The 26,816-nt window shown below is 36.5% G+C and overlaps 1 protein-coding gene across 1 annotated transcript in view; it reads left to right on the top strand.

Annotated features, from left to right (window-relative positions):
- EYS (eyes shut homolog) overlaps nucleotides 1-26,816 on the top strand; it is a 1,792,869-nt gene that overhangs the window by 1,446,686 nt on the left and 319,367 nt on the right. Inside the window, 1 exon segment of the mRNA XM_037844664.1 lies at nucleotides 18,002-18,166. Coding sequence (XP_037700592.1) covers nucleotides 18,002-18,166 — 165 coding nt within the window.

Raw genomic sequence — 26,816 nt, forward strand, 5'->3', positions numbered from 1 at the left:
TGAGAAGAAAAATGCCCCAAGAGCAACTAACAGTGATATTTTTGAGGAACTGCAGCCTAGAGAGGAACGTCCTGGGAGAAAGCCATTTTGAAACCAGAACTTGGGAGCAGATGCCAGCCACGTGCCTTTCCAGCTAACAGAGGTTTTCCGGACGCCATTGGCCATCCTCCAGTGAAGGTACCCGATTGCTGATGTGTTACCTTGGACACTTTATGGCCTTAAGACTGTAACTGTGTAACCAAATAAACCCCCTTTTATAAAAGCCAATCCATTTCTGGTGTTTTGCATTCCAGCAGCATTAGCAAACTAGAACAGATTTTGGTACTGAGAGTGGGGTGCTTTTGCTGCTGAGTTTGCAAATACCAAACATGTTGGAATGGCTTTTTAAATGGATAAGGGGAAGATTCTGGAAGAATTGTGAGGAGCTTGATAGAAAAGGCCTAAACTGCTCTGAAGAGACTGTTTGTGGAAATATGGACTCTAAAGATACTTCTGACGAGGCCTTGAACAGAAATGATGATCGTGTTGTTGCGAACTGGAAGAAAGGTGATCCTTGTTTTAAAGTGGCAGAGAATTTGGCAAAATTGAGTCCTAGAGTCAGATGGAAGGCAGAATTTGAAAGCGACAACCTGGAATACTTAGCTGAGGAGATATCCAGACTACATGTGGAGCATGTACCCTGGCTTCTCCTTGCACCTTATAGTAAAATGCGAGTGGGGAGAGATAAACTTAGAACTGAACTCTTGGGTTCAAAGAAACCAGAAGCTGGTGGCTTGGAAAATTACGGGCTTCCAGGGGATGGAATCCCAGAAGCTACAGCCAAACATGAGGATGTAACCAAACATGGAAGCCAGCTGCCATTTCAGTACAAGCCAAGATTGGAAAAGGAGTTAAGCAGAAAGGATTTGTGGAAAGTCCTATTGTCTGATGGCTTTGACCCCTGTGTGCTTCATGCAAAGCCAACAGAATTTTTGCGAGATCTTTATAGACAGAGCCATTGCCCGCCTAGACTGGAGGAGACAGACAAGGAACAAATTGAAGGAAAATTTTCTTCAAAGGCAGAGCTGTGGAGTTTGAGGTCTGGAGTCAAGAGGTCTCAGGCTGGGAGAGCAGAGTGGCCCACATGCATGGAAAGGGTGAGTTTGCCCTGGAGGTCAAGGGTGGGCCTTCTGCCTTGATGCTCAGGAAATGTTCTGCCACCCCAAGCCCCAAAGAGGGTGGGGCACATTCCCAGGGAATTGGGGAGAGCCTGGCTGCCAACACACTGTTCTGAAGGGGTTGAGCATGTGCCCCGGAAATGGAAGGGAATCCGGGAGCTGCCCCAATGTTTGAGGAGGGTAGAGCTGAGAAGGTGGTCTTCCCAATGTGTGGCTGTGTTGGAGAACTCACCCAAGCGTTTGGAGAAGAAAGGGCTGCTGCAAAGGCTGTTAGGAAGGGTTAGACTCCTGCTCTCTCAAGCCCCAAGGATGCAACATCATTCTGTTAATGACTCTCAGACTTTGAAATCTAATGGAGTTTGTCCTGCAGGTTTTAGGAACTGTTTTGGTCCTGTTAACCCTGTTTTCCTTACTGTTTCTCCTTATGGCAATGGGAATGTTTATCCTATGAATGTCCCTCCATTGTATATTGGAAGCACATAACTTGTTCTCAGCTCACAGATCCAAAGCTAAAGGAGAATTATGTCTTAGGACCCACCATGCCTGTAATTGATTTTGATGGGATCTTGTACTTAACTATTATTACTGAAATGATTTACGTTTTTGTGATATTGTGGTGGGATGAATATATTTTGTATTTGGAAAGAATATGTTTTTCTAGAGCCCAGGGGGTGGAATGTGCTGGTTTGAATGTATTATGCCCCCCAGAAAAAGCCATATTCTCTGATGCAATCTTGTGGAGCAGACATATTAGTGGGGATTAAGTTGGAACATTTGGATTAGGTTGTTTGCATGGAAATGCACCCCACCCAAATGTAGGTGATAACTCTGATGAGACATTTCCATGGAGGTGTGGCCCCCAATGTTCCCCACCCAGCTGTAGGTGATAACTCTGATGAGATAATTTCCATGGAGGCATGGCCCCACCCATTTAGGGTGGGCCTTGATCAGTGGAGCCATATAAATGAGCTGATGGGCAGAGGGAACTCAGTGCAGCTGTGAGTGATGTTTTGAAGAGGAGCTACAGCCAAGAGGGACACTTTGAAGAAAGCACAAGCTATAGATGAGAGACAGTTTGAAGACAGCTGTTGAAAGCAGACTTCACTCCGGAGAAGCTGTGAGAAGAAAAATGCTCCAAGAGCAACTAAGAGTGAAATTTTTGAGGAACTGCAGCCTAGAGAGGAATGTCCTGGGAGAAAGCCATTTTGAAACCAGAACTTTGGAGCAGATGCCAGCCACATGCCTTTCCAGCTAACAGAGGTTTTCCAGATGCCATTGGCCATCCTCCAGTGAAGGTACCTCATTACTGATGTGTTACCTTGGACACTTTATGGCCTTAAGACTGTAACTGTGTAACCAAATAAAACCCGTTTTATAAAAGCCAATCCATTTCTGGTGTTTTGCATTCTGGCAGCATTAGCAAACTAGAACAAACACCAAAAGAAAAAAGAAATTCTTACCTTAAGTCAAACAGAATAGACTGAAATGAGCTGAAGAAAAACAAAGCATCAATAATGGAATCCAACTTAAGACTAAAATAGAAGAAAATAACTGTCACCCTACAAATGCTTGCACAGCTAAACTTTCATTGGAGAACAGGGTCAAAATAAATACCAAACAAAAAGCTGAGAGGGTTTACCAGAAAGAGATCCTCACTAAAGCAACTTTAAAAGGAAAATATTTCTAGAATAAGGAAAATGATTCCAGAATGAAAGTCAGAAAATCAAAAAGGAAAAAATTATATATATAGAAAACAGTAATTTGAATATATTATTTGGGTGGAAATAAAACATAGAGAAAATATACAAATTGTTTTAAATTCTCCATGTTGCCATTCTTAGTGTGTCAAACTTGTCTTCTGTTGGCTCCTTCAGGGTTGCAAGTTATCTAGATCGTTGTTTATAGATTAATGGAAGTGTGAACGTCTAATGTGGGAGAATTATCCAGGAATAAGTAACAATTTAGTCCATGAGGCTTGGGCCAACCAAATCCAAACTATTTGTTTAATTCTAAGATAAACAAAAATGTGTGAGTGGTAAAAATGTTTAGTGTATGATACATACAATGTACTATAAATTCTATTTTTATAAATATGTACTATATATAAATCTTTAAGACATGGAAGTTCTTTATAGTTAATATGAACAATATTTAAGCCAATTTTATGGGTCTTAGAACTTAATTTTACAATTTTGAAATAATATAGATGATTACAATTTTTGTATCATTGAGTAGCATTGGTTAGATTAATTATTTTTAATGATGAATCCTACATTAAGAAAAGAGATAGATGGACTTATTAACTGGTAATATTCCTTTTAAACACTGAATTTAATAAAAGAGCCACAAAAGGAGAAATGTAATGTTTTTACACTAGAAAAAGTTTCATAATGATTACATCATTTCAGTCTTATCTCTTTTTGATGAACTTAGTTACAGAATTTGTGTGTTCTTCCTGTAGAAAGTAAGAAAAAAACTCAAGAAAATCTTTTCAGTAGCATTGATTTTTCATTTCTATTAAATAAATTTAAACTATTTCCATTATAAAGGAGGAATAGCAAACAATATTATGTTTCCTTTAGTACAAAGAATTACAATAAACTTGTACGGATAATTTGTGATCCATTACATTTGTAGTTTTACTTGCACATTAGTGTGTCAGTTTCTGATGTTAGATCATAGAGGGCCTTTATACAAGGATAAGGGGATAATAACTCATTTGTAGGCAAAACAGCTCCATTTCTATTCAAAATGAATAATGTTTATGCTGCTCAGTTGCATTGTGTTCCAGGTAAAAATATTAATCTCTTCTGTGTTTTCTTTATCATAAACTACTCCGTGGTATTCTCTATTTTCCTCAATTTTCCATGAGCTGTCTTTATTAATGACTATGGTTCTGATTCATACTATGGCAATATATTGGGTGAAAAAAAAACTAATTTTATCCATATTTTTAACATAAGGGACTTTAAACTCAGTACCGTGGTTTCATAGCTTCCTTTGACAATTTCAGGGGTATATTTTAAAGTATAGTATGGTTAGGAGATTTAAAGTCTTCTCCTTCTGGGTTAATTTATTGGATTTTTTTTCATAACTCAGGTCTGATTTTAAATTTTGTTAAATGTATATAGAAGCTAATACGAGTTAGATAAGCCTACATGATCTTTGAAGAAACTAAGACATTACAGAATATATTTTAGGTATCTATTTTATAATTGGAAGACTCAAAGTAAATACTATGACTTATTTTGTAAGATTTTAAATATATATTTCCATATAAAGACTCTGTTTTGTTTTTCTGTTTATAATTGGAAGAGAAATAAATTTGGAATGTGTGCAAATAGCTTTGCCTGAAGAGGTTTTAGAAACAGCAGGAAAACACTTTGCCTAACCCCAATTAGTCTTATTTTCCATATTCAGGGCAATTCTGTTTTTTCAACATATCCGCTAAACACAATGATAATGGGAATTAATATGGTTAGAAAGCAGTTCAATAGCAAGTGTTTGTTGTTCATAATTGTTGTTTCCTATAATAATTTTCATAAAACCTGCCAGCTCTGAGGAAAGGTTCAAGGAGTGTGTGAGCTGGGATGTAGGCAGGAGCACCTGAATTATACAGTGTACACACTCCTGCAATGCAACATGGAAATCATTTTTTAGCAAATTGAATTATATTTTTATTGTACTTAGAGAGTTCAAGTCTTCTCAGAAAATGTAAAACCTGATTATGGAGAGGTGGGGCAAGATGGTGGCATAGAGAGGTGTGGAATTTAGTTAGTCCTCTAGAGCAACTAGTAAATGCCCAGGAACAACTAGTAAATAGTCTGGAACATCTGCTGGGGACATCTGTGACTGGACACACATTGATCATCAGCCTGGAATGGGTGGAATGACCGAGATCACAGCATTCAACTGTAAGCAAATCTCAAATTACGGAGCTCGCACCCCTCCCCCACCAGCATAGCAGGCTGAGCTGAAACGTTCCCAAAGGCAGGTTACCTGGAGTGAGAGAAAGTAATTCAACTAAGCTCCAATTGCAGTTTTAATTAACAAATTTGGACTACTGAATACAAGCTACAAGCACAGATGAACCTGGAGTTAGTAGGAAAGTACCCTGAGTCTCTCCCAGCAGAGAGGAGGTGGGGCTGATGGAAAAAAAAGTAATAAATAAATAAAAACAGAGACTTTTGGAGACAGCTAAGCTCAGAATAATGGAAAATGGCTGTGTCACAAGAAAAGGGGAACAGAGAACTGAGTACCAACACTGGTCAACCAGTGAAACTGGGGGGCTGGGGACAGGCTCTGAAAGGGGCTTTCTCTCTTTTTCCTATTTTTCTCTCTCATCCTAAATAGCTCATTAGTGAAAGCCTCAGGCATTTTCAGTTGTCAGTCTTGACCCAGGCAAGGGTGGAATTAGCTGAGTCAGAGAGGCAAAGGAGGAATTCAAGTGTAGAAGATAACTCCCTAAACGGTGGATCTTCTCAAAGAAAATGGGGGTGGGATCTAACTCAAGAGGTGGCATTCCCAGAGAAATCAGACCCCAGGGCCTAGGGTGGAGGGGGACCAGAAACAACTTAAGCTTGGCTTCTGACACATCAGCCCCTGGACAGGACAGGATCCACTGAGAATTGAAAGGACCACACCTCTTTACACCAGTGGCAAGTTATGGGCTGACAAGCACTACCTGCTGGGCAGGATAGGAAAAGCACAGAGTCTAGAGGCCTCACAGGAAAGTCTCACAATCTGTTGGGTCTCAACCTCAGGGAAACTTGATACTGAATACAGCCTCCTCCTGAAACCTGGGCCTATCTGGACTGGGAATATCTGATTGGGGTAATCAAAGGAAACCAGATGCCTAGACAACAAAAAATTATGAATCACATTAGGAATAATGAAGACATTGCCCAGTCAAAGGAAAACTTACACTTCAACTGAGATACAGGAATTGAAACAACTAATTATTAATTAAATAAATCTCCTAAATCAATTAAAAAATCAAATCAATGAGTTGAGGGAAGATATGGCAAAAGAGATGAAGGATATAAATAAGAATTTGGGTAAACATAAGGAAGAACTTGAAAGCTTGAAAAAATTATTGGCAGAACATATGGGAATGAAAGGCACAATACAAGAGATGAAAAATACAATGGAGACACAAAACAGCAGATTTGAAGAATCAGAAGATTCATGAACTGAAGGACAGGATATCTGAAATCCTACACATGAAAGAACACATAGGAAAAAGAATGGAAAAATATGAGCAATGTCTCAGGGAATTGAATGACAATGTGAAGCACATGAATGTACATGTCATGGGTGTCCCAGAAGGAGAAGAGAAGGGAAAAGGGGCAGAAACAATAATGGAGGAAATAATCACTGAAAATTTTCCATCTTTTGTGAAAGACATAAAATTACAGATCCAAGAAGTGCAGCATACCCCAAACTGAATAGATCTGAATAGACATACACAAAGACACTTAATAATCACATTATCAAATGTCAAAGACAGAGAATTCTTAAAGCAGCAAGAGAAAAGCAATCCATCACAGACAAGGGAAGTTCAATAAGACTATGTGTGGATTTCTAAGTGGAAATCATGGAAGTGAGAAGGCAGTGGCATGATATATTCAAGATATTGAAAGAGAAAAACTGCCAACCAAGAATTCTATTGGCAATACTGTCCTTCAAAAATCAGGAAGAAGTGGGAGGAGGGGCAAGATGATGTCATAAAGAGGAGTGGAATTTAGTCAGTGCCATGGAACAACTAATAAACAACCAGAAACAACTAGTAAGTAATCTGGAATAACTGCTGGGGGACAACCTTGACTGTCCACACAGCGTACACCAACCTGGACCAGGATAATGCCTGAGAGCACAGCATAGAATCTGTAAGTAAAAGCTGCAGAACCACACCAGGAGCCCCCTCTCCCCACAGCAGGCTTTGCTGCAAAGCTTTGTGGTGCTAGAAACTAGCAGCACTTTCTGAATGTATCAAGCAAATATAGCTCAGCTGAGCTCCAACTGGGGTTTTAATTAACAAATGTAGACTGCTGAATAAAAGCTACAAACCTCCAAACAAGCAGACAGAGGCTTTTAGTGATGACTGACGTTAAAGAACCAAAAGAATCATCTGCACTGGGAGGGGGAACCCAGAAGACCAGGTGTTACCTCAGGCTGATGAGTGAAACTAGGGGGCCATGTACTGGCTCCAAAAGGGGGCTTTCTGTCCCTCTTTCTCTCTCTCAATCTGAAGGGCTCAGAGGAGAGAGCCTCAGCCACTTTCAGTTCCCAGCACTCTGACCCAGACAAGGGTGGAGATAACAGAGACAGTGAGACTATTCAAATGCAGATGGTAAGTCCTTAGAGGTGTATCTTCCCTAAGAGTAAGGAGGTGGGGCCTAGCTTTCCCTTCAGAACTAGATCCAAGAGCCTGGGGGAAAACAAGCAAAACAGAAACTGAAGAGACCACACCTCCTTACAGCAATTGGGAGTGACAGGCTGACAGGCAACACCTGCTGGGCAACTTAGGAAAAGCACAGCAACTGGAGACCTCACAGGATGTGTCAGTCTTCTAAGACACACCCTCAGGGAAACGCTTCTGAGATCTCAGCCCATTCTGGTCTGGGAAAACCTAACTGGGGTAACCAAGGAAACCAGATGCCTAGACAACAGAAAACTACAACCTACACTAAGAAAAATGAAGATATGGCCCAGTCAAAGGAACAAACTTACACCTCAATCAAGATACAGTTGAGATATTGTTTCACTTTAAAGAAACAATCTATTATAGATTTTCAAAGAAATGCACTAAACCAAATCAATGAGCTCAGGGAAGGTATAACAACAGAAATGAAGGCTATAAAGAAAACACTGGGTGAACATAAGGTAGAAATAGAAAGTTTGAAAAAACAACTGGCAGAATCTATGGAAATGAAAGGCACAACACAGGAGATGAAAAACACAATAGAGACATACAACAACAGATCTCAAGAGTTGAAAGAAAACCCTCAGAAACTGGAAAACAAGACACCTAAAATTCTGCACATAAAAGAACAGATAGGGAAAAGAATGGAAAAATATGAGCAACGTCTCAGGGAATTGAATGACAAAATGAAACACTAAGTATACATGTCATGGGTGTCCCAGAAGGAGAAAAGAAGGGAAAAGGAGCAGAAGCAATAATAGAGGAAATAATCAATGAAAATTTCCCATCTCTTATGAAACATATAAAATTTCAGATCCAAGAAGTGCAGCATACCCCAAACAGAATAGATATGAATAGACCTATGCTAAGACACTTAATAATCAGATTATCAAACGTCAAAGACAAAGAGAGAATCCTGAAAGCAGCAAGAGAAAATTGATCCATCACATACAAAGGAAGCTTGATAAGACTATATGCAGATTTCTCAGTAGAAACCATGGAGGCAAAAAGGAAGTGATGTGATATATTTAAGATACTGGAAGAGAAAAGCCACCAACCAAGAATCCTATATCCGGCAAAACTGTCCTTCAAATATGAGGGAGAGTTAAAATATTCTCTGACAAACAGACAAGGAGAGAGTTTGTGAACAAGATACCTGCACTACAGTAAATACTAAAGGGAGCACTACAGACAAATAGGAAAAGACAGAAGTGAGAGGTTTGGAACACAATTTTGGGTGATGGTAGCACAGCAATTTAAGTACACTGAACAAAGATGACTGTGAGTATGGCTGAAAGAGGAAGGTTAGGAGCATGTGGAACACCAGAAGGAAAGAGGAAAGATAAAGACTGGGACTGCAAAATTCAGTGAAATCTAGGGTGTTCAATGGTTGTGATAAAAGGTATAAATATGTTTTTACATGAGGGAGAACAAATAAATGTCAACTTGCACAGTGTTAAAAATAGGGAGGTATTGGGGAAAAATACAATCAATGCAAACTAGAGACTATAGATAATAAAAACTTCATATTATGCTTCCTTTAATACAACAAAGGCAATATACCAAAGCTAAAGGCCTATAAGAGGGGAACATAAGGGAGAGGTATGGGACTCTTGGCATTGGTGATGTTGTCTGGGTCTTTTATTCTACTTTAGTTTAATTCGATCTCTCCTTTTCTTGCTTTTTAGCTGTCATGTTTTTTTTTCTTTCTTTTTCTTTTCTCTCTCCACCTTCTTTGACTCTTCCTCCTTCTTTGTGGAAGAAATGGAGATGTCCTTATGTAGATAGTAGTGATGGTGATGAAAACATAAATATGTAACTATGCAGTGAACCATCAAATGCTTACTTAGGATGGAAAGTATGGTGGGTTAACAAAATCATCTTAAAAAAAAAAGGTTGATGAAGAAACCTTGAGGGCACTACATTGAGTGAAATAAGTCAGACACATAAGGACAAATATTACATGGTCTCACTGATATGAACTAATTGTAATATGTAAACACATAGACATGAAATATAAGTTACAAGGATATAGAATGAAGCTAAAGAATGGGGAGTGGTTGCTTATTATGAGTGGAATGTTCAACTAGGTTGAACCTAAGTGTTTGTAAGTGGACAGAGGTGATGGTAGCACATTATTGTGAGAATAACTAACAGTGCTGAATGTTGTATGAATGTGGCAGAAAGGGGAGCTTAGAGTCATGTATGTCACCAGAAGGAAAGTTGGAGGTTAACAGAGGGGAATATATAGATCAGTGAATCTTGTGGTGGACAATGTCCATAATTAACTGTACAACTATTAGAAAACTTTCATGAATTAGAAAAAAATGTATGATACTATAACTAGAAGCTAATATTAGAGGGGTATACAGGGAAAAATATACCTATTGCAAAATATGTACTACAGTTAACAGTATTTTAACATTCTTTCATCAACAGTAACAAATGTACTATACCAATTCTATGAATCAATAATGGAAGGGGGTTTAGGGGTAGGGGAAGAATTGAGTTTTCTTTTTTGTCTTTATTTCTTTTCTGGAGTAATGAAAATGTTCTAAAAATTGGAAAAAAAAATAATTGTGGTGATGGATGCACAGCTGTATGATGGTACCATGGGCAATTGATTGTGCATTTTGGATCTTTGGATAATTGTATGGTATGTGAACAATCTCAAAAAAAAAGATCATAAGCAAACTCCTGTCATAAATATATCATAAATCAGATACAAAAAATTTGAGGGAGAGTTTAAAATATTATCAGACAAAAAGACACTGTGAGAGTTTGTGAACAAGATGCCTGCTTTACAGGAAATACTAAAGGAAGCTCTATGGACAGATACAAAAAGACAGGTGAGAGAGGTTTGGAGCACAATATTGGGTGACGGTAGCACAATAATTAAGTACACAGAACAAAGATGACTGTGAGTATGGTTGAAAAAGGAAGGTTAGGGGCATGTAGGACACCAGAAAGAAAGATAGAAAATAAAGACTGGGACTGAATAACTTATTGAAACCTAGACTGGTCAATGACTGTGATTAAGTGTACAAATATGTTTTTATAAGAGGGAAAACAAATGAATGTCAATTTTGCAAGGTGTTGAAAATGGGGTGGTATTGGGGAAAAATACAATCAATGTAAACTAGAGTCTATAATTAGGAGTAACATTGTAATATGCTTCCATTACTTGTTACAAAGGCAATACACCAAAGCTGAATGTCTATAAGAGGGTGATATAAGAGAGGGGTATGGAATTCTCAGTGTTCATGTTGTTTGACTTTTTTTGTGTTTTATTTTAATTTTATTTTTTGTTTTGTTGCTTTTTAGCTGTCATTTTTTCTTTCTTTTTCTTTTTTCTTTTTACTTTTTCGCCTCTTCCTCTTTCATTGTGGAAGAAATGGAAATGTCCTTATATAGATTTTGGTGGTAAATGCATAACTGTATGATTATACCGGGAACCATTGATTGTTTACTTAAGAAGAAATGTACGGTGTGTGAATAAAACTGTCTGAAAAATAAGCAGAGGGAAACAAGTGCTGGATAAAATGTGGAGAAAGGGATGTACCTAATCATCATTTGTGGGGAAGTAGAATGGTGCAAACCCATCTGGAGGGCCGTGTGGTGGTTCCATAGGAAGCTAAGCATGGGTTTGTCATATGGTCCTGCAACTCGGTTATTGGGTATATACTTAGAAGAACTGAAAAGAGGGACATGAATGGACATTTGCACAGTGGGGTTCTTGGTGTCAGTATTCATGATTTTTAGTGGATGGAGGTGGCCTAAGTGTACATAGACTGATGAACAGAATGGCGAATTATGGTGTATACATATAATGGAATATTGAGCTGCTACAAGAAGGAGTGAAGTTGTGAGGTGAATGGACATTGAGGACAGTATGTTGAGTGAAATAAACCAGAAACAGAAAGAAAAACATTATAAAGCCTCATTAATGTGGACTGACTATGGTGCACAAACTCTGAGAATTGAGTCTGAGAGCATAGGTTATCAGGGGAAGGCTTATTGCAAAGGTTCCTAGATTGTAAGCTCCTACATCAGTTACATCCATTCCTGAGTTGTAATGGTTATTTCTAAATTCTGAGATGCTGAGCTCTTTGTGTATAACCTAGGCAGTCCCTGGAACTTTGGGTATCTCTGAGACACCTGAGACAAAGAGCTAGAGTCCAGCAGCTATGAATGTCAGCATTACCCCTGTTCTGGTTTGCTATTGCTGCCAGAATGCAAAACACCATAAATGGATTGGCTTTTATAAAAGGAGGTTTATTTGGTTACACAGTTACAGTCTTAAGGCCATAAAGTATCCAAGGTAACACATCAGCAATCAGGTACCTTCACTGGAGGATCGCCAATGATGTCCAGAAAATCTCTGTTAGCTGGGAAGGCATTGGCTGGCGACTACTCCAAAGTTCTGGTTTCAAAATGGCTTTCTCCCAGGACATTCCTCTCTAGGCTGCAGTTCCTCAAAAATGTCACTCCTACTTGCACTTGGGGTATTTGTCCTCTCTTAGCTTCTCTGGAGCAAGAGTCTGCTTTCAACAGCTGTTTTCAAAATGTCTCTCATCTGCAGTACTCTCTGTTTCTAAGCATCCTTCAAAGTGTCCCTCTTGGCAAGTTCATTCCTTCTGTCTGAGCTCATATAGTGCTCCAGTAAACTCACCAAGGCCCATGCTGAATGGGTGGGGCCATACCTCTATGGAAACTATCCAGTTAGAGTTATCACCTACAGTTGGGTGGGTCACATCTCCATGGAAACACTCAAAGAATTACAATCTAATCAACACCAATATGTCTGCCAACACAAGATTACATCAAAGATAATGGCATTTTGGCAGACATAATACATTCAAACTGGCACAACCCCCATATAGCAAATGCAAAAGAGTCTAAAAATAGAGATCATACTTCAATTATTGATATGAATAAAATAGACTTGGTTACGACCAAGGTACATCAGACTAAAGAGTAAAGGACAATAGTGACAATATTTTTAAAACTTCTACTTCAGTGTGAGATCAAAGAAGACATGTTTATTAGGTGCAAAATCTATTATTTTTGTAACACGCTATGTAATTTAACTTGTATGGTCAGTTTACTCAACAGCATAATTACATGGATTGTTGAATGGTGAGTGAAATCTGGTTGGTTTGTACAGGTTAGTGTAAAGCCCCAATACATCTGAGAGTAATTTGGGCAGAGGATAAAAATATATTTTCAAAGCCCCCTTGAGGGACTGGGGGGAAATGTGGAAATTCCACCTGGGGAATTAATGATATTCTCACAAGCATTGGGGACTACCAATTTAATAGGGCAAGCTCTCCATCTTTGGGCTTGCTGATATGAAGTTTGTTACGGCAAAGGAGAGGCCAAGTCTACTTAAAACTGTACCTAAGAGTCACCCCCAGAGGACCTCTTTTGTCGCTCAGCTGTGGCTTCTCTCTCTAAGCTAACTATGCAGGTAAACTCACTGCCCTGCCCCCTACGTGGGACATGACTCCCAGGGCTGTAAATCTCCCTGACAACATGGGACATGACTTGTGGGGATGAGATTGGCTCTGGCATCATGGGATTGAGAAAGCCTTCTTGAACCAAAAGAGGGAAGAAAAATGAAATAAAATAAAGTTTCAGTGGTTGAGAGATCTCAAATAGAGTCAAGAGGTCATTCTGGAGTTTATTCGTATGCATTATGTAGATATCCCTTTTACGTTTTTAATGTATCGGAAGAGCTAGAAGGAAATACCTGAAACTGTTGAACTGCAACCCTGTATTCTTGAAGCCTTTATTCTTGAAGATGATTATATAACTACATAGCTTTACACTGTGTGGTCACGTGATTGTGAAAACTTTGTGGTTCCCACATGAAGTGTATGGATGGATGAATAGAAAAATGAGGACAAAAAGTAAATGAATAATAGTGAGGGATGGGGGTATGGGATGTTTTGGGAGTCCTTTTTTTTTTTTTAACTTTTATTCTTATTCTTTTTTTGTGTGTGGTAATGAAAATGTTCAAAAATTCATTGTGGTGATGAAGGCACAACTATATAATGGTACTGTGAACAGCTGATTGTAAACCATGGATGATTGTATGGTATGTGAATATATCTCAATAAAATTGAATTTAAAAACAAAAATGAAAACAAAAACAAACAAAAACAAATTATGAATCCAAATAATTTAATTCATTCATAAACCCATAAATAAAGGCTATCTATCCTCTTCCAAAAAGTAACTTGATTATTTATCAATAATGTGAAGAAGCCTAACCATAAAAAAAGTATGGTGCTCCATCTAGATAGATTTCCTCATCGCATTTCAACTATGAAAATTTTTCTATCCTTTTTATTCCAAAACTACCACACATAATTATTTTAGCTATGTTTGTATTTGTCTAAGAATGCATTTGTCTAAAATGTGCAAAACTAGGCATGCCATAATGAGATACAAAAATAAATTACACATGGATCTTTCCTTCAGAGAATGTAAAATATAGGAGGGGAGGTGGGATAGGTTTTGTAGACTGTCCATTTTACCTAGTCTAACTTCTCACATAAGGTACAGTGCTCCTTGGTGACAGCAAATATCAGGGCAAAAGTGGTCAGGATATTAGGATGAAAATTTTCAAGAAACCTAAGACAAAGTCTATTACCCCAGAAGAATAAAGTCTATCAACTGCAGCTTGAAGTTTTTGTCCATGAAACTAATATAAGTTCTGTGAGGGTGAGGACTTTATCTACCTTGTTCACTACTGGATTTCTTGAACAGTACCTAGCATGTAGTAGTCACTCAATAAATATTTGTGGAATTAATGATTCAAAGTAGAACAGGTTAAATAACATGAAGAAACGGTGTCCAAGACTATATCTATGGTAGAATCAACAGATCTGCAACATCCAAAATGTTGCCAAGTTATATGCTAAGAATCCTGTTTATTTACACCCAAGTCCATCCCTTTGTAATCATAACCATTTTCCTCTGACATAATTCCACCCACATTTCTCATCCAACCTTCCACCAGTGCTGTTACTTATACTGATTTTTTTTATTGACTGGCATGTGTTTTTCCTCTTTACATCATTAAAATGTGGCACCTTTGCTATTCAAGCTTCCAAACACTGTTCCATCTGATGAAACCTCAACTGTATTTTTATGATCACAAGAAGTCAAACTCTCCTCCTTAATGACTTTTCTCATATTAACCCCAATGTCTTTTTAGAATTCATTTACTTAGAACATTCTATTTCTACTAATTAAAGTTAATTCACCTCCCTCATCCAAAGTAACAGGATTACTGCAGTATCACTTCTACCCAACACTTATACAAATTACTGCAGCACATAGTAGAAAATGATGAGTGCGCTAAAGGAGTTGTATATACAATACTATAGGGAGTTCAAATTTGGGCAAGTATTTAAGTTGGGCCTTAAATTAACAGTAAGTTTTATATACCTGCAATTTGGTGGAAGGGCATTCCAGGACGAGAGAAATGTGTGAACAGAAGCAGAGCAACAGAAGAAAGTTTGAATTAGCCTTAATTGGTAGATGAGTATGTATGGGAAACACTAAAAAATAAGACCATGTTTATCAGTTAAGCAGAAGAATTATTCTGTAGTCAATGAAGGTTTTTGATAAAAGGTCAAAATTTAGCTGAGTAAAATTGACATGTCAGCAATGACACATAATAGACACTATAAAAAGGGAAGCCAGTTAGGAAGAAGCTGTTGCAACAGTTGCACTGAAATGTAATGAAAACTTAAATAAGGGTAGTGGTAACAGAAGGAAAATTGCAAGATTTGATCTAAGAAACAGGTGACAGGAACCAGCCACTAGTTTAAGAAGAGATGGGTGGATAATCATGCTAAGTTTCTAAGCCTGGAAGAGTAAGAGCTATGAGTGGAAAAAAAAAAAAAAAAAAAAAAAAAAAGGCAGAGGAGTATATTTAGAGGAGTAGATTTAGAGTTGATGACCTGGGACAGAGCCTTGGAACTATGTGCATTATGTAATGTTTGAAAAAAGTCTGCAATGGATCTATCAGCATGTAAGAAAACAGCTAAAGTGTAGTACATTATCACAAAAGGCGAGGAAGGAGAAAGTTTTAATAAAAATGAATGTTAAGTATTACAGAGACCTCTTATGAGCATTGATAAAGGATTTTGTTAACTAGGTTTTCATAGCCTCTGAAAGAATGATCCAATAAAATGTAGAAACAGAAAGGAGTTAAAAATTGTGTAGAAGGTCAAGAAGTGGTAACATATGTGATACAACTTAATTCAAACAATTTGTTAATAGGTAAACTATATTATTTGTATCTGACTCTCTTTCACAAGTTACATGCATAAAGATGATGGGAAAAATGAACTTTCTATCAGACACTAGGATATAATAAACTCTGTAAGCAAAATGAGGTGCCATACCTGAAAGTAGATATAGCTTGGAAGTGTTAAGAAATGTTTTCACCATTCATGATATAAAAAGGGGTCAATAAGAAGGGGGATGTGAAATGAAACAAAATAAAGTTTCAGTGGCTGAGAGATTTTAAGTGGAGTTGAGAGGTCACTCTGGTGGGCACTCTTACACACTATATAGATAACCCTTTTTAGGTTTTAATGTATTGGAATAGCCAGAATACCTGAAACTATCAAACTCCAACCCAGTATACCTGACTCTTGAAGATGATTGTGTAACAATGTAGCTTACAAGGGGTGGCAGTGTGGTTGTGAAAACCTTGTGGAGCATACTCCCTTTACACAGTGTATGGATGGATGAGTAGAAAAATGGGGACAAAGACTAAATGAAAAATAGAGTGGGGTGGGGGATGATTTGGGTGTTCTTTTTTACTTTTATTTTTTATTCTTATTTTACTTTTTTCTGGTGTAAGGAAAATGTTCAAAAAATATATTGGGTGATGAATGCACAACTATATGATGGTACTGTGAACAGTTGATTGTACACCATGGATGACTGTGTGATATGTGAATATATCTCAATAAAACTGAATTTTAAATAAAAGGTGGGGGGGGTCAATATGTGAAAAAGAGAGAGGATTCCAGAATGAGCAATGAAAAAAAGCAAAACAAACCAGGGTACTCAGTTAAATGTGAATTTCAAACAAATAAATTATTTTTAGTGTATCTCATACAATGTTTGGGATATACTTGTACCAAAAATGTTGTTGTTTATAAGAAATTCATTTTTAACTGGGCATCTTGTGTTTGATCTGGCATCCTCAACGCAAGAGAAACAGTCGTCTTTAAACTCTGCCAAGCCCACAGAATAAAAAGCTTCTTACAACAGCACCAGTACACAGCTCAGCAAGCTCTCTTTTACTATGCCCTTCTATGTTCTTTCCAGCTCACCCAGCCTTCTCCCCATTCAAAGCTGAAACAGTCAGGAACAGCAGCTAGCTGGAAGGGGAGATGGTAAGAAGAAAAAGAACAGAAACCAACCCTACTCCTGCCCCTAAGACAGGCAATAGGGGCAGTCCAAATAAAGACCTTGAGTGGTATGGGTAGTAGGGGATCATATCTCTGAAGGAAGATTTAAGTGTTGACAAATTTCTTAGACTGGATATGTGGTTTCTGAATCATCATATGTCCTATAGAGAAGATAGGAGTCATGGGCCTGTCAAGATTTTATTCAGTAGCAGAGAAAAATTATCCCACTATGGTACAGACAAAAATTTAAGTTGCACTTCAAAATCCAATGTATTATGCTTGTTCAGTGTACCAGTTATGTAGCTATAAATGCAGATATATTACAGGAAGAGAAACACTTTACAAATGTTTTGTGCATTCTGATTTTTTGAGGTTAATCATTTAAAGATTAGTAATTCCAAAAGAATAATTCAAGAAGTCATAATAACCTTGCATTTATAGCAATACTACATGCAAAATATCTAAATATTATTGAAAAGCATTACATATTAATGATATTAATAAAAACCCTCTAAATGATAGTTTCATAATCTATTTTGTGTGTCAAATTTTTTACCATTTTATTGATGTGTAATTACATCAAATAAAATTCATCGATTTTAAGTGCATAATTTGTTGAGTTTTGACAAACATACAGCTATTTGTATCACAGAATATTTTAAGTATCTGATGAAAACTATGATTTAACATATGTAGGTACACACGTTTTTTATACAATTCCAAGGTATTGCTTACTCTCCAAGTCCATTCACGAACATCAGAGAGTTTATTTTAAGTCATTTTTTTCTGGACTAGTCAATGATTTTACAAGTTTATTATACTTATATATTTAAATGTTTTATCTTTGGACCTAATATTTAAATTTAATTATCAGGATTACCTTTTAAAATAAAAGCTAATTATCAATAGTATGTTCTTATCTACTTGAGAAGCATTATGATGTCACAATGTCTTAATATGCCTTTTTTTTTCTTCAGATGCAGTTTTATTTTTGCCATCTTTCAATGAGAATTCCTATTTAGAACTGCCTTTGTTTTCATTCCTGGCTGAGTTGAAGTTTGTCCTGGAGAAGGAACATAACAGAATTGTTACCATCCGCTTAGCTGTAAAAACAAGCACTTTAAATGAAACTATTCTGTATTGTGAGTATTAAATGTTTGCCCCATTGTATGTAATGTTTCTTTCTAAAATGTTAACCTATCAGATCAATTAATTATTCACTTAAATATATTGTGGAAAAAATTTTCTAGCCTAGTGAGTAAAGCATCACCAAAAGGAAATCTTAGTTCTTTCAGTTTTCTTAGAAGTTTCTTTAATTTTTGAATCATTCATTGAAGCATGACTGACAAACAGACTCTGAACCAGCAAGGAAGAATACAAAAAGCATTATAATTTGATGGTATATGGCTATAGCAGTAAAACACAAATCCTGCAAATGTTTCAGAACACATTTTTGTAATACAAATCACTAAATATGAATTGCATTCAATATTTGGTAACTTGGAAAAAGGCATTTTAAAGCTGGGATTCATTTGACAATTGGGAAAATTCCTATCACTCCTGTAGTAACATTTGTTACCTTAAGCTGTTTTGAAAAAAATAATACTAAAATTATTTTTTTCTTTAAGGAAATGCCTCTACATCCACAGTTCTCTACAGTATCATGTAATCCGTTCACAGGGTTTCTAAAACCAAAATTTATGGATCTCTTTCATCTGTGGCTGAACATCACTAATGTGCATTAGCTGCAGTATTAAAAATTTGACAATTATCTCCTCTTTTTTTGAAATGAATGTGCAATAGTTTTAACAATCCCCAAATTGATGGTATAATTTCTTCAGTACTTTGATACATTATCCATCTGTGGGGCAACTCATTATTTCCCAAGTACTTTGCTCCTCTTTTTGAAATATTTACAAAATTGATTAATCATTCTGTCTTTTCTAAACAAAATTTAAACCTTTTTATTATTTAACTACAAGTAAAATGCCTAAAAGGAGCGTTTTTGGAAATTTGGGTGTAGGGAGAAATTTTGAACATTAACTTAAAACTGTGAATTTATGTTTTAGTTTAGAAAGGAACTACTTGTCAGAACTAGGCCATGCATTACTTATTTCCAGGGAGCAGAAGCACCCACGTTTAAATGATGGATTTAGAATGTCTGATTTATTTATGTTATAAAAGAGAGAGAGAGGGAAAGAAGAAAGGAGAAAAGGAAAACATATTTATATATGAAATGTAAGTGCTAGTAGATGCCCATGAAATTCAAAGGTAATAGTACATTGCAGGGAAAACAAAACAAAACAAAACATAGAGGAAAAGACACAAACATAATAATTTAAAGCCACAAAGCAAAGTGATTTTCTGGTTTCCAATTTTTTAAGTTTTATAGACTTGGAAGGCATTTCCTTGGGTAGAGTGAGTTTTTACCAACTAAAAACAGCTCACTGCCAAAGAAGCAGCCAACCCCTGGGAATTTTTTCTCTCTGGTCCACACTGTGGGCTCCTGTCCATGTGTCTGCTCAACATTTCATAGAAATGCGTGACAAGCATATGTACGCTCTATTCAAGTTGATATTCAGTTTAAACCAGCAAACCCAAGCTCATGTTAGTGACATAGAATTATTTTTACCTTTCATAGTCACTTTCCAATCAAAACAAGCAAACTAGAGTTTATTAGTGAGAAAACAGTGCCATTATAATGATTATCCATTTCTGTCTTTATCTTATATAGTCATTGTCATATGTCATTGGGTACATCAAAGATGTTTATTCAAAAGAGTTTCATAGCCTGTGAGTGGAGGAAATATTTTGGATTCTAAACTGTTTTTTTTGCTCGTTTGTAAAGTGCTAATTTAATCCTACTTTGTTGGGAACCTAGTAGAATGTTTTATGGGGTTCCTGTTTTCAGTCCTATTGGAACTTGTCAGCCTCATAAAAGCCTCACAGCAAATGAACAAAAATATTTTTGTGATTCAGTTAGATACCCATAGTTTAACTGGTGTCTCTTAACTTGACTAAAGGGATAAGTTTCTCTCTTTTGAAATCAGTTTATTATGTGTAAGAGCAATTAAAAGTAGTGAGGAAATTAAAACAGATGTTTCACTTCAGAGTCTAAGGATTGATTTTGTTTAGCTCATTTTTATTTTTTTATTATGCCATTTTTTTCATTCCTGAACATTTTAGATCAACTCAATTCCATTCTACAAACATTTATTGAATATTTGTATTTTCTGTTGTCAAATACTTAAGGGAAAAGGATAGAGAAATACCAGGCTGATAAGCCAGTGTCAGCTTTGAATTAGATTCCTTGTTCAAAACTGTAGATATATCTTTTGTCAGTTTGCCTCACCAACTAATTGATGTTGAAAAGGAACAAAGGGAAGTTAAAACTTGAATCCTTATGGCTTACAGTAAAAATTCTTAGAAAGGATAATTTTAAAAGAACGCTCTGTGGGAGGGACAACTCTGAGAGCAGCAGTCAAGATGAAAAGAAAGCTTTCTGAATCTGCCACTGAACCAATTCAGAATTCTGGAACCCAGTCAAATAAGCTACTAATAGGTCACAGGAGAAGGGGTGAGACCACACAGAGCTCTTTAGGTGCATTTTCAGAAAACGAGCTCCATTCGGCATGTAGTATCAATCAGGAGGTTTCATCTTGGGACATATCACTATGCAGTGGATTCAGTCTCTGCTGCTTCTTTGAAAATAAATAAGCATGCCCTATGGAAGTGTGTGATCGTTGCGAATTTAGACATGACATTTGACCAAGTCCCAGGGGGTAAATTACATGAACAACTCCAGTGGGAGGACAAGATTCAGAAGCAATCTTTACATTACTTAATGATTGTATTTAAAATAGAAAGTAAAAGAAGGACAAGTCTTCAGTATTAATTCCAGGTAAAAATTGACAGAACAAGTAGGATTATTGGAGCCCCTATTTTTTCCATTTATGGAGGGCTAACCAAGAGATTCCAGACACTGCTGAAGAAAACACATTGAATCCAAAGACTCATAACATCTGCCTTTCTCTATAAAATGATTCCCAGCAGAATACACAGTATCTTCATTAGACACTTATTATGCTTTGTTCCAGTGATGTGGCAAGGCCAGTGAAATCCCACAGCATTTCCTGACATCATATTTAAATCTACTGCTTTTTTTATAAGAGGAAAGGTTCTCCATTTTCTCAGTTTTGTAGTGTACACCACAAAATTATTTGAATAGCTCTGTTCTTCCTTAATAACTCCTAATGGTCCAGAGGATTTGGAAGGGACTGGGGTTGAGAGCATCAGTGGATGGATTCATGAACTGCCATCCTTAGGTACTTAGACCTTTGTATCTTTTATTATAGCAGCAAAGTAAAATTCAACGCACTTTATTTGAGGGCCTAGAAAGAGCACAGTACTCCTTTAGGCACTGTGAGGAATACAAAGATGAATGAAAGATGGTCTGTATCACGGTTTCTCACCATCTCGCAGAGAGATACTATATACAGTGGTAAAGGCAACTGTGATAGACCTTAATATAGAAGTAAAATTAAGACCTTGAGCAGAGTACAGAGATTCATTATACCAAGAGTCTGTGCTCATGCTCCCTCACTAAATAAGGAGCACCTTATAATCTTGAATTGTTTTTACAGCTCTGTATTCCACCCAACCCACTCAGTACCTCAGCCAGTGCCTTTTATAAATGCCTTCAGACCATGAGCACCTGCTACTAAGGTTGCTACTGGGGTTGCTGCTGCTGGTTACAAATCCAAATGTTTAGGGAGAGATGGGAAAGGGGGGTTCTAATGCTATGGCAAAAGCCTGTGGCTTCAACAGAGGACTCAATACAAGCTGAGAAAACAGTCTTTATCACATTCCGTGAAGGTGGCATCAGGGATGAAGAGATCATATGATTTTTGCCATAGGCAGTGCTGATTTAAATTTCTTTAGGTGAGCAAGAGTAGATTTGAAGCCAAGTCAGATGTGAGCTAACTATGCAACATATAGTAAGGCCACTAACCTTCCTATACTTTATTTGGCTACAAATGATGCTGATATAATTGTTATTATCCAATTCACAAGGTTTGAAAGAATATACATATATAAGTGTTTTGAAAAATACAAGTTACCATACAAACGCAAGGTGTTATTTCTTTTGTGAGAAATGGTAGAAATCCATGTCAGTTTATAGAAATATCCAAATTTGACAACTCATGTACCTGATTTAATAAACACATTATATATACTCACTGCTATCAATTCTATAAAGAATGATGTTGAATTTTATTTGAATTCAAACTGATGACCAATGAATTTCTTATGAACATTTATTTATAAATGGTCTCAAATCAAACTGGCATTGATATTTGGGAGAAGCCATTACAATAGTTTCCAAATAGTTCATAATTTTTATGGAAGATGGCATCATATAAACCATAAATACTTTATCTTTGATATTTCACTGAAGTGATAAAGTATCCATGTTTAGAAAAGTTCAGATTTACAACCCAACAGAAATATCCATCCATCTAAAATTGTGAAAAAGTTGGCTAGTATATCAATGTTTCCCTCTTTCTGAATTACCTGTCTCATTATTATTCCTTTCATACATAAATACACACACACACACACACACACACACACACACACACACATATATACACACATAAACTTTAGACTCTGAATTATTGGGATTATTGCTCTAAAAGTCAATTGATTCAGAAATTGGAGACCATTGCTTTGCAATAAATAATTACTGTTTATGTTTTAAGTAGTATGTGTTTGCTTAATAAATCTTAAACAGGAGATATAATCAATGATTTCATCAGGAAAAATAAAATTTAAGAACTAGAGATTTTGTAGAAGTTTCAAAATATTGCCTGAACAAATCATTCAGAAAAAAATCAAGACATAAATGATTTACTGGAAAATTTACTACATAACCTAAAAGCATAAAGAACTTTTTGCGAGAAAGATAAGTTCACACTTTTCCTCTAATGGATCATCAAGCATCTTTTCAGTGAAAACAGCAGAATGACTCTCCTTCAATGACTTAATATTGAGCTCTTGTAGGGCTTTCAAGTCCTGCCCGAAGGAAGCACAAATTGGAACATGATGGTGAAAGAAGCAATGCTTATCACATTTGCCATCTATCTATCTATCTATATATGGAGAACTCAACCCATCAAGTTTCATATAAAAATGCACAAATCTAAGAGTACTAAGTTATAATTTCTTCAGTAGTTTGATTTTGAATACCCTGTATTTTCTTTCTCTTTTTCTAATTGCCACAAATTTTTCAGTTCTGAAATCAGATTTTTATCATGATTGTGTTTTTTTTAATTCAGTTTTATTGATATATATTCACATACCATACCATCATCATGGTGTACAATCAACTGTTCACAGTACCATCATATAGTTGTGCATTCATCACCTCAATCTATTTTTGAACATTTTCCTTATACCAGAAAGAATCAGAATAAGAATAAAAAATAAAAATAAAAAAGAACACCCAAATCATCCCCCCATCCCACCCTATTTTTCATTTAGTTTTTGTCCCCATTTATCTACTCATCCATCCATACACTGGATAAAGGGAGTGTAATCCACAGGGTTTTCACAATCACAGTCACCCCTTGTAATCTACATTGTTGTACAATCATCTTCAGGACTCAAGGCTACTGGGTTGGAATCTGGTAGTTTCAGGTATTTACTTCTAGCTATTCCAATGCATTAAAACCTAAAAAGTGTTATCTATATAGTGCGTAAGAATGTCCATCAGAGTGACCTTCCAACTCCATTTGAAATCTCTCAGCCACTGAAGCTTTATTTCATTTCATTTTGCATCCCCCTTTCAGTCAAGAAGATGTTCTCAATAACATGATTGTGTTTTAAAATCAATATCTTTTGTTCTGTTTTTGATAGCCAACAAATTGTTCCTAAATGCTTACTCATAGCTTTTTCCCTGAATGTAGAATATAGGTTTAAATAATAAAAAGTCACTTGATTCAAAGGTCAAAAGTCAATCAAACAAAATGACCTATATTCCCCTGAAGTGATTAATTTGCTACAGCATATTGTAGATATAGCAGTAGCCTCGTGCCTTCCATTTTCCCAACTGTCACATTTTCAGCAAAACACTTAGAACTCCTTTAAAAGTATTATCATATAACACAAGAAATTGTTTATTACTAAAACATATCAAAAATTGTTAATATATAGCAGAATACAAGGAGAACTGTGCTTAATTGCTCATTTGCATGCGCACTTTATTATCTTTACTAAGGCAGCCTTATACTGTTTGACAAGTCAGCTACAGTTCATCATGGAATGTTAGTGTGTTTGTATGAGGCTATTCATCCTTGTCATTGATTTCAGTGGCTGTGCTTCCTTTAAAAATAATTCATTCTTGCATGGTACTATAGACATCTTGCTTAATGTGTATAATCAATCTTTAACATTCAGTTTTTGAAGCTTTGAAAAACAAATCTTGTACATATGGCACAACGGCTTGACCTAAATGTTCAGCTCTGCTCTACCCTGCTCCATATATTATCTTTCTAAGCCTTATCTCAAAAATATGAGGCTGAAATGATAACATCAAGCAATTTATAAAAGTACTAATAGAGAGCTTCTGAATAAACGTAGTGACATGGAACAGGATAATAGACTGTCCCTCAGTGCATAAAAAAATGAACCACCCCCACTTTGCCCATGAAACACTCAGGAGAACAAGCCAACAATTTAAGAAAGAAAAATAGTTTGGAGAGTCCTCAGAAAGCTAGCTATAGAGTTACCTTACAATCTGGCAATCTCCCTACTTTGTATTTATCCAGAAGACATGAAAAGCAGGGACACAAACAGATATTTGCACATGAATGTTCATAGTGGCACTATTTACAATTTGCCAAAAGATGGAAATAACCCAGGTGTCCATCAATCAATGACTGGATAAACAAATGTAGTATATACATGCAATGAAATATTATTCAACAATAAGAAGGAATCAAATTCTGAAGCATGCAACAACATGGATGAACCTTGGGGACATTATTTAAGTGAAATAAGTCAGACACAAAAGGACAAATATTGTATGATCTGACTAATATGAGCTAATTATAATATGTAAATTCATAGACATAAAATCTAGACTATAGGTTACCAGGAGATAGAATGAGGCTTGAGAATGGGGAGAGGTTGTTTAATATGTGCAGAATGTTTAACTAAGTTGAACTTAAGCATTTGGAAATGGATAGAGGTGGCGGTAGTATGTAATTGTTAGTATAATAAATAGTGCTGAATTGTGAGTGAATTGGTTGAAAGGGGTAGTTTAGAGTCATGTATGTCACCAGATGGAAAGCTAGAGGTGAAAACATGGGAATGTATATCACAGTGAATCTTCTGGTGGATGATGACTGTGATTAACAGAACAAATACAGAAAAGTTCTTTCATGAACTAGAACAAGTGTATGACACTATTACAAAGAGTTAATAATAGAGTGGTATATGGGAGAAAATGTACCTATAGCAAACTATGGGCTATAATTAACAGTAACATCTTAATATTCTTTCATCAATAGTAACAAATGTACCACAACAATACTAGGGGTCAACAATGGGGGGGTGGGTAGGAGTATGGGATGTTTTGGATTTTCTTTTAATATTTTTATTTTATATTATTATTATTTTTATTATTATGGAGTAACGAAAATGTAAAATGATTGTTGTGACGATTTCACAACTATGTGATGATACTGGGAGCCATTGATGATACAATTTGGATGGATTGTATGGTGTGTGAATATGTCTCAATAAAATTGCATTAAAAAATCAATTGGCCATACATGTGTGGGTTTCTAGACATTCAATTCTGTTCCATTGGTCTGTTTGTCTGTCTTTATGCCAAGACCACACTGCTTTGATTATTAGAGCTCCGCAGTGCAATTTGAAATCAGGAACTGTGAGTCCTCCAACTTAGTTCTTTTTCCAAAATTGTTTAGGCTATTTGCCACCCCTTGCAGTTCCATATGAATTTGAGGATCAGTTTTTCCATTTCTGAAAAAATTAGATGGCTTGAATTTTGACAGAGATTGCGTTGAATCTGTAGATTGCTTTGGGTAATAATTGACATCTTAACAATATTAACTCAACTCTGAAGCCCAGGGCCTGGTTGAATTTTTTAGTCAGGGTAAGGACATTGGGAAGAGGTAGGAAAGAGACTGATAACTTGGAATAGCTAGCATCTGAAGTTGTCTTTTTTCCCTTTTCTCCCTTCTGTAGTCTGAGTTGTTTTTCTCTGCAGTCCCACTGCTGCAATATTAGTTTCAAGGTAGTCAGGGTGGGGGAGGGAACGGAGAGGGGCAGGCAAGCAGCGAGGTCTGCAGTTTGGTCAAGATAAAGAAAAATAGTATCAGTCAAGCGTTACCACCTAGTTAATGCCCACCTTTTTCCATCTCATTCTTTTTTCTAGTGGAGGGAGCTATCTGTAAAACTTCCTACTCTGCCATTTTGTGCCTGGGCTTTCCCCACCCACTCCCAGTGGTGCTTTTAATCCACATTGCTGGAACCCGAGATGGGGGAGAGACAGCCTAAATTTCCTGGCATTCTTGCTGAGGTGTTAAGGAAACATTTTTCTGAGGTCCTGCAATACCTTTACTTTCACTCTGGTCTATCTGTAACTGAGAAGTTAGGATTAAAGGGCTGATTATGATTACTGAATATATAGATATTCCTTTTTACTTTCTGGTGTATTAGAACAGACAGAGGTAAATGCCTGAAACCTGAACTGTAATCCAGCTA

This window comes from Choloepus didactylus, chromosome 7, assembly GCF_015220235.1.
Source record: "Choloepus didactylus isolate mChoDid1 chromosome 7, mChoDid1.pri, whole genome shotgun sequence".
Taxonomy (NCBI): Eukaryota; Metazoa; Chordata; class Mammalia; order Pilosa; family Megalonychidae; genus Choloepus; species Choloepus didactylus.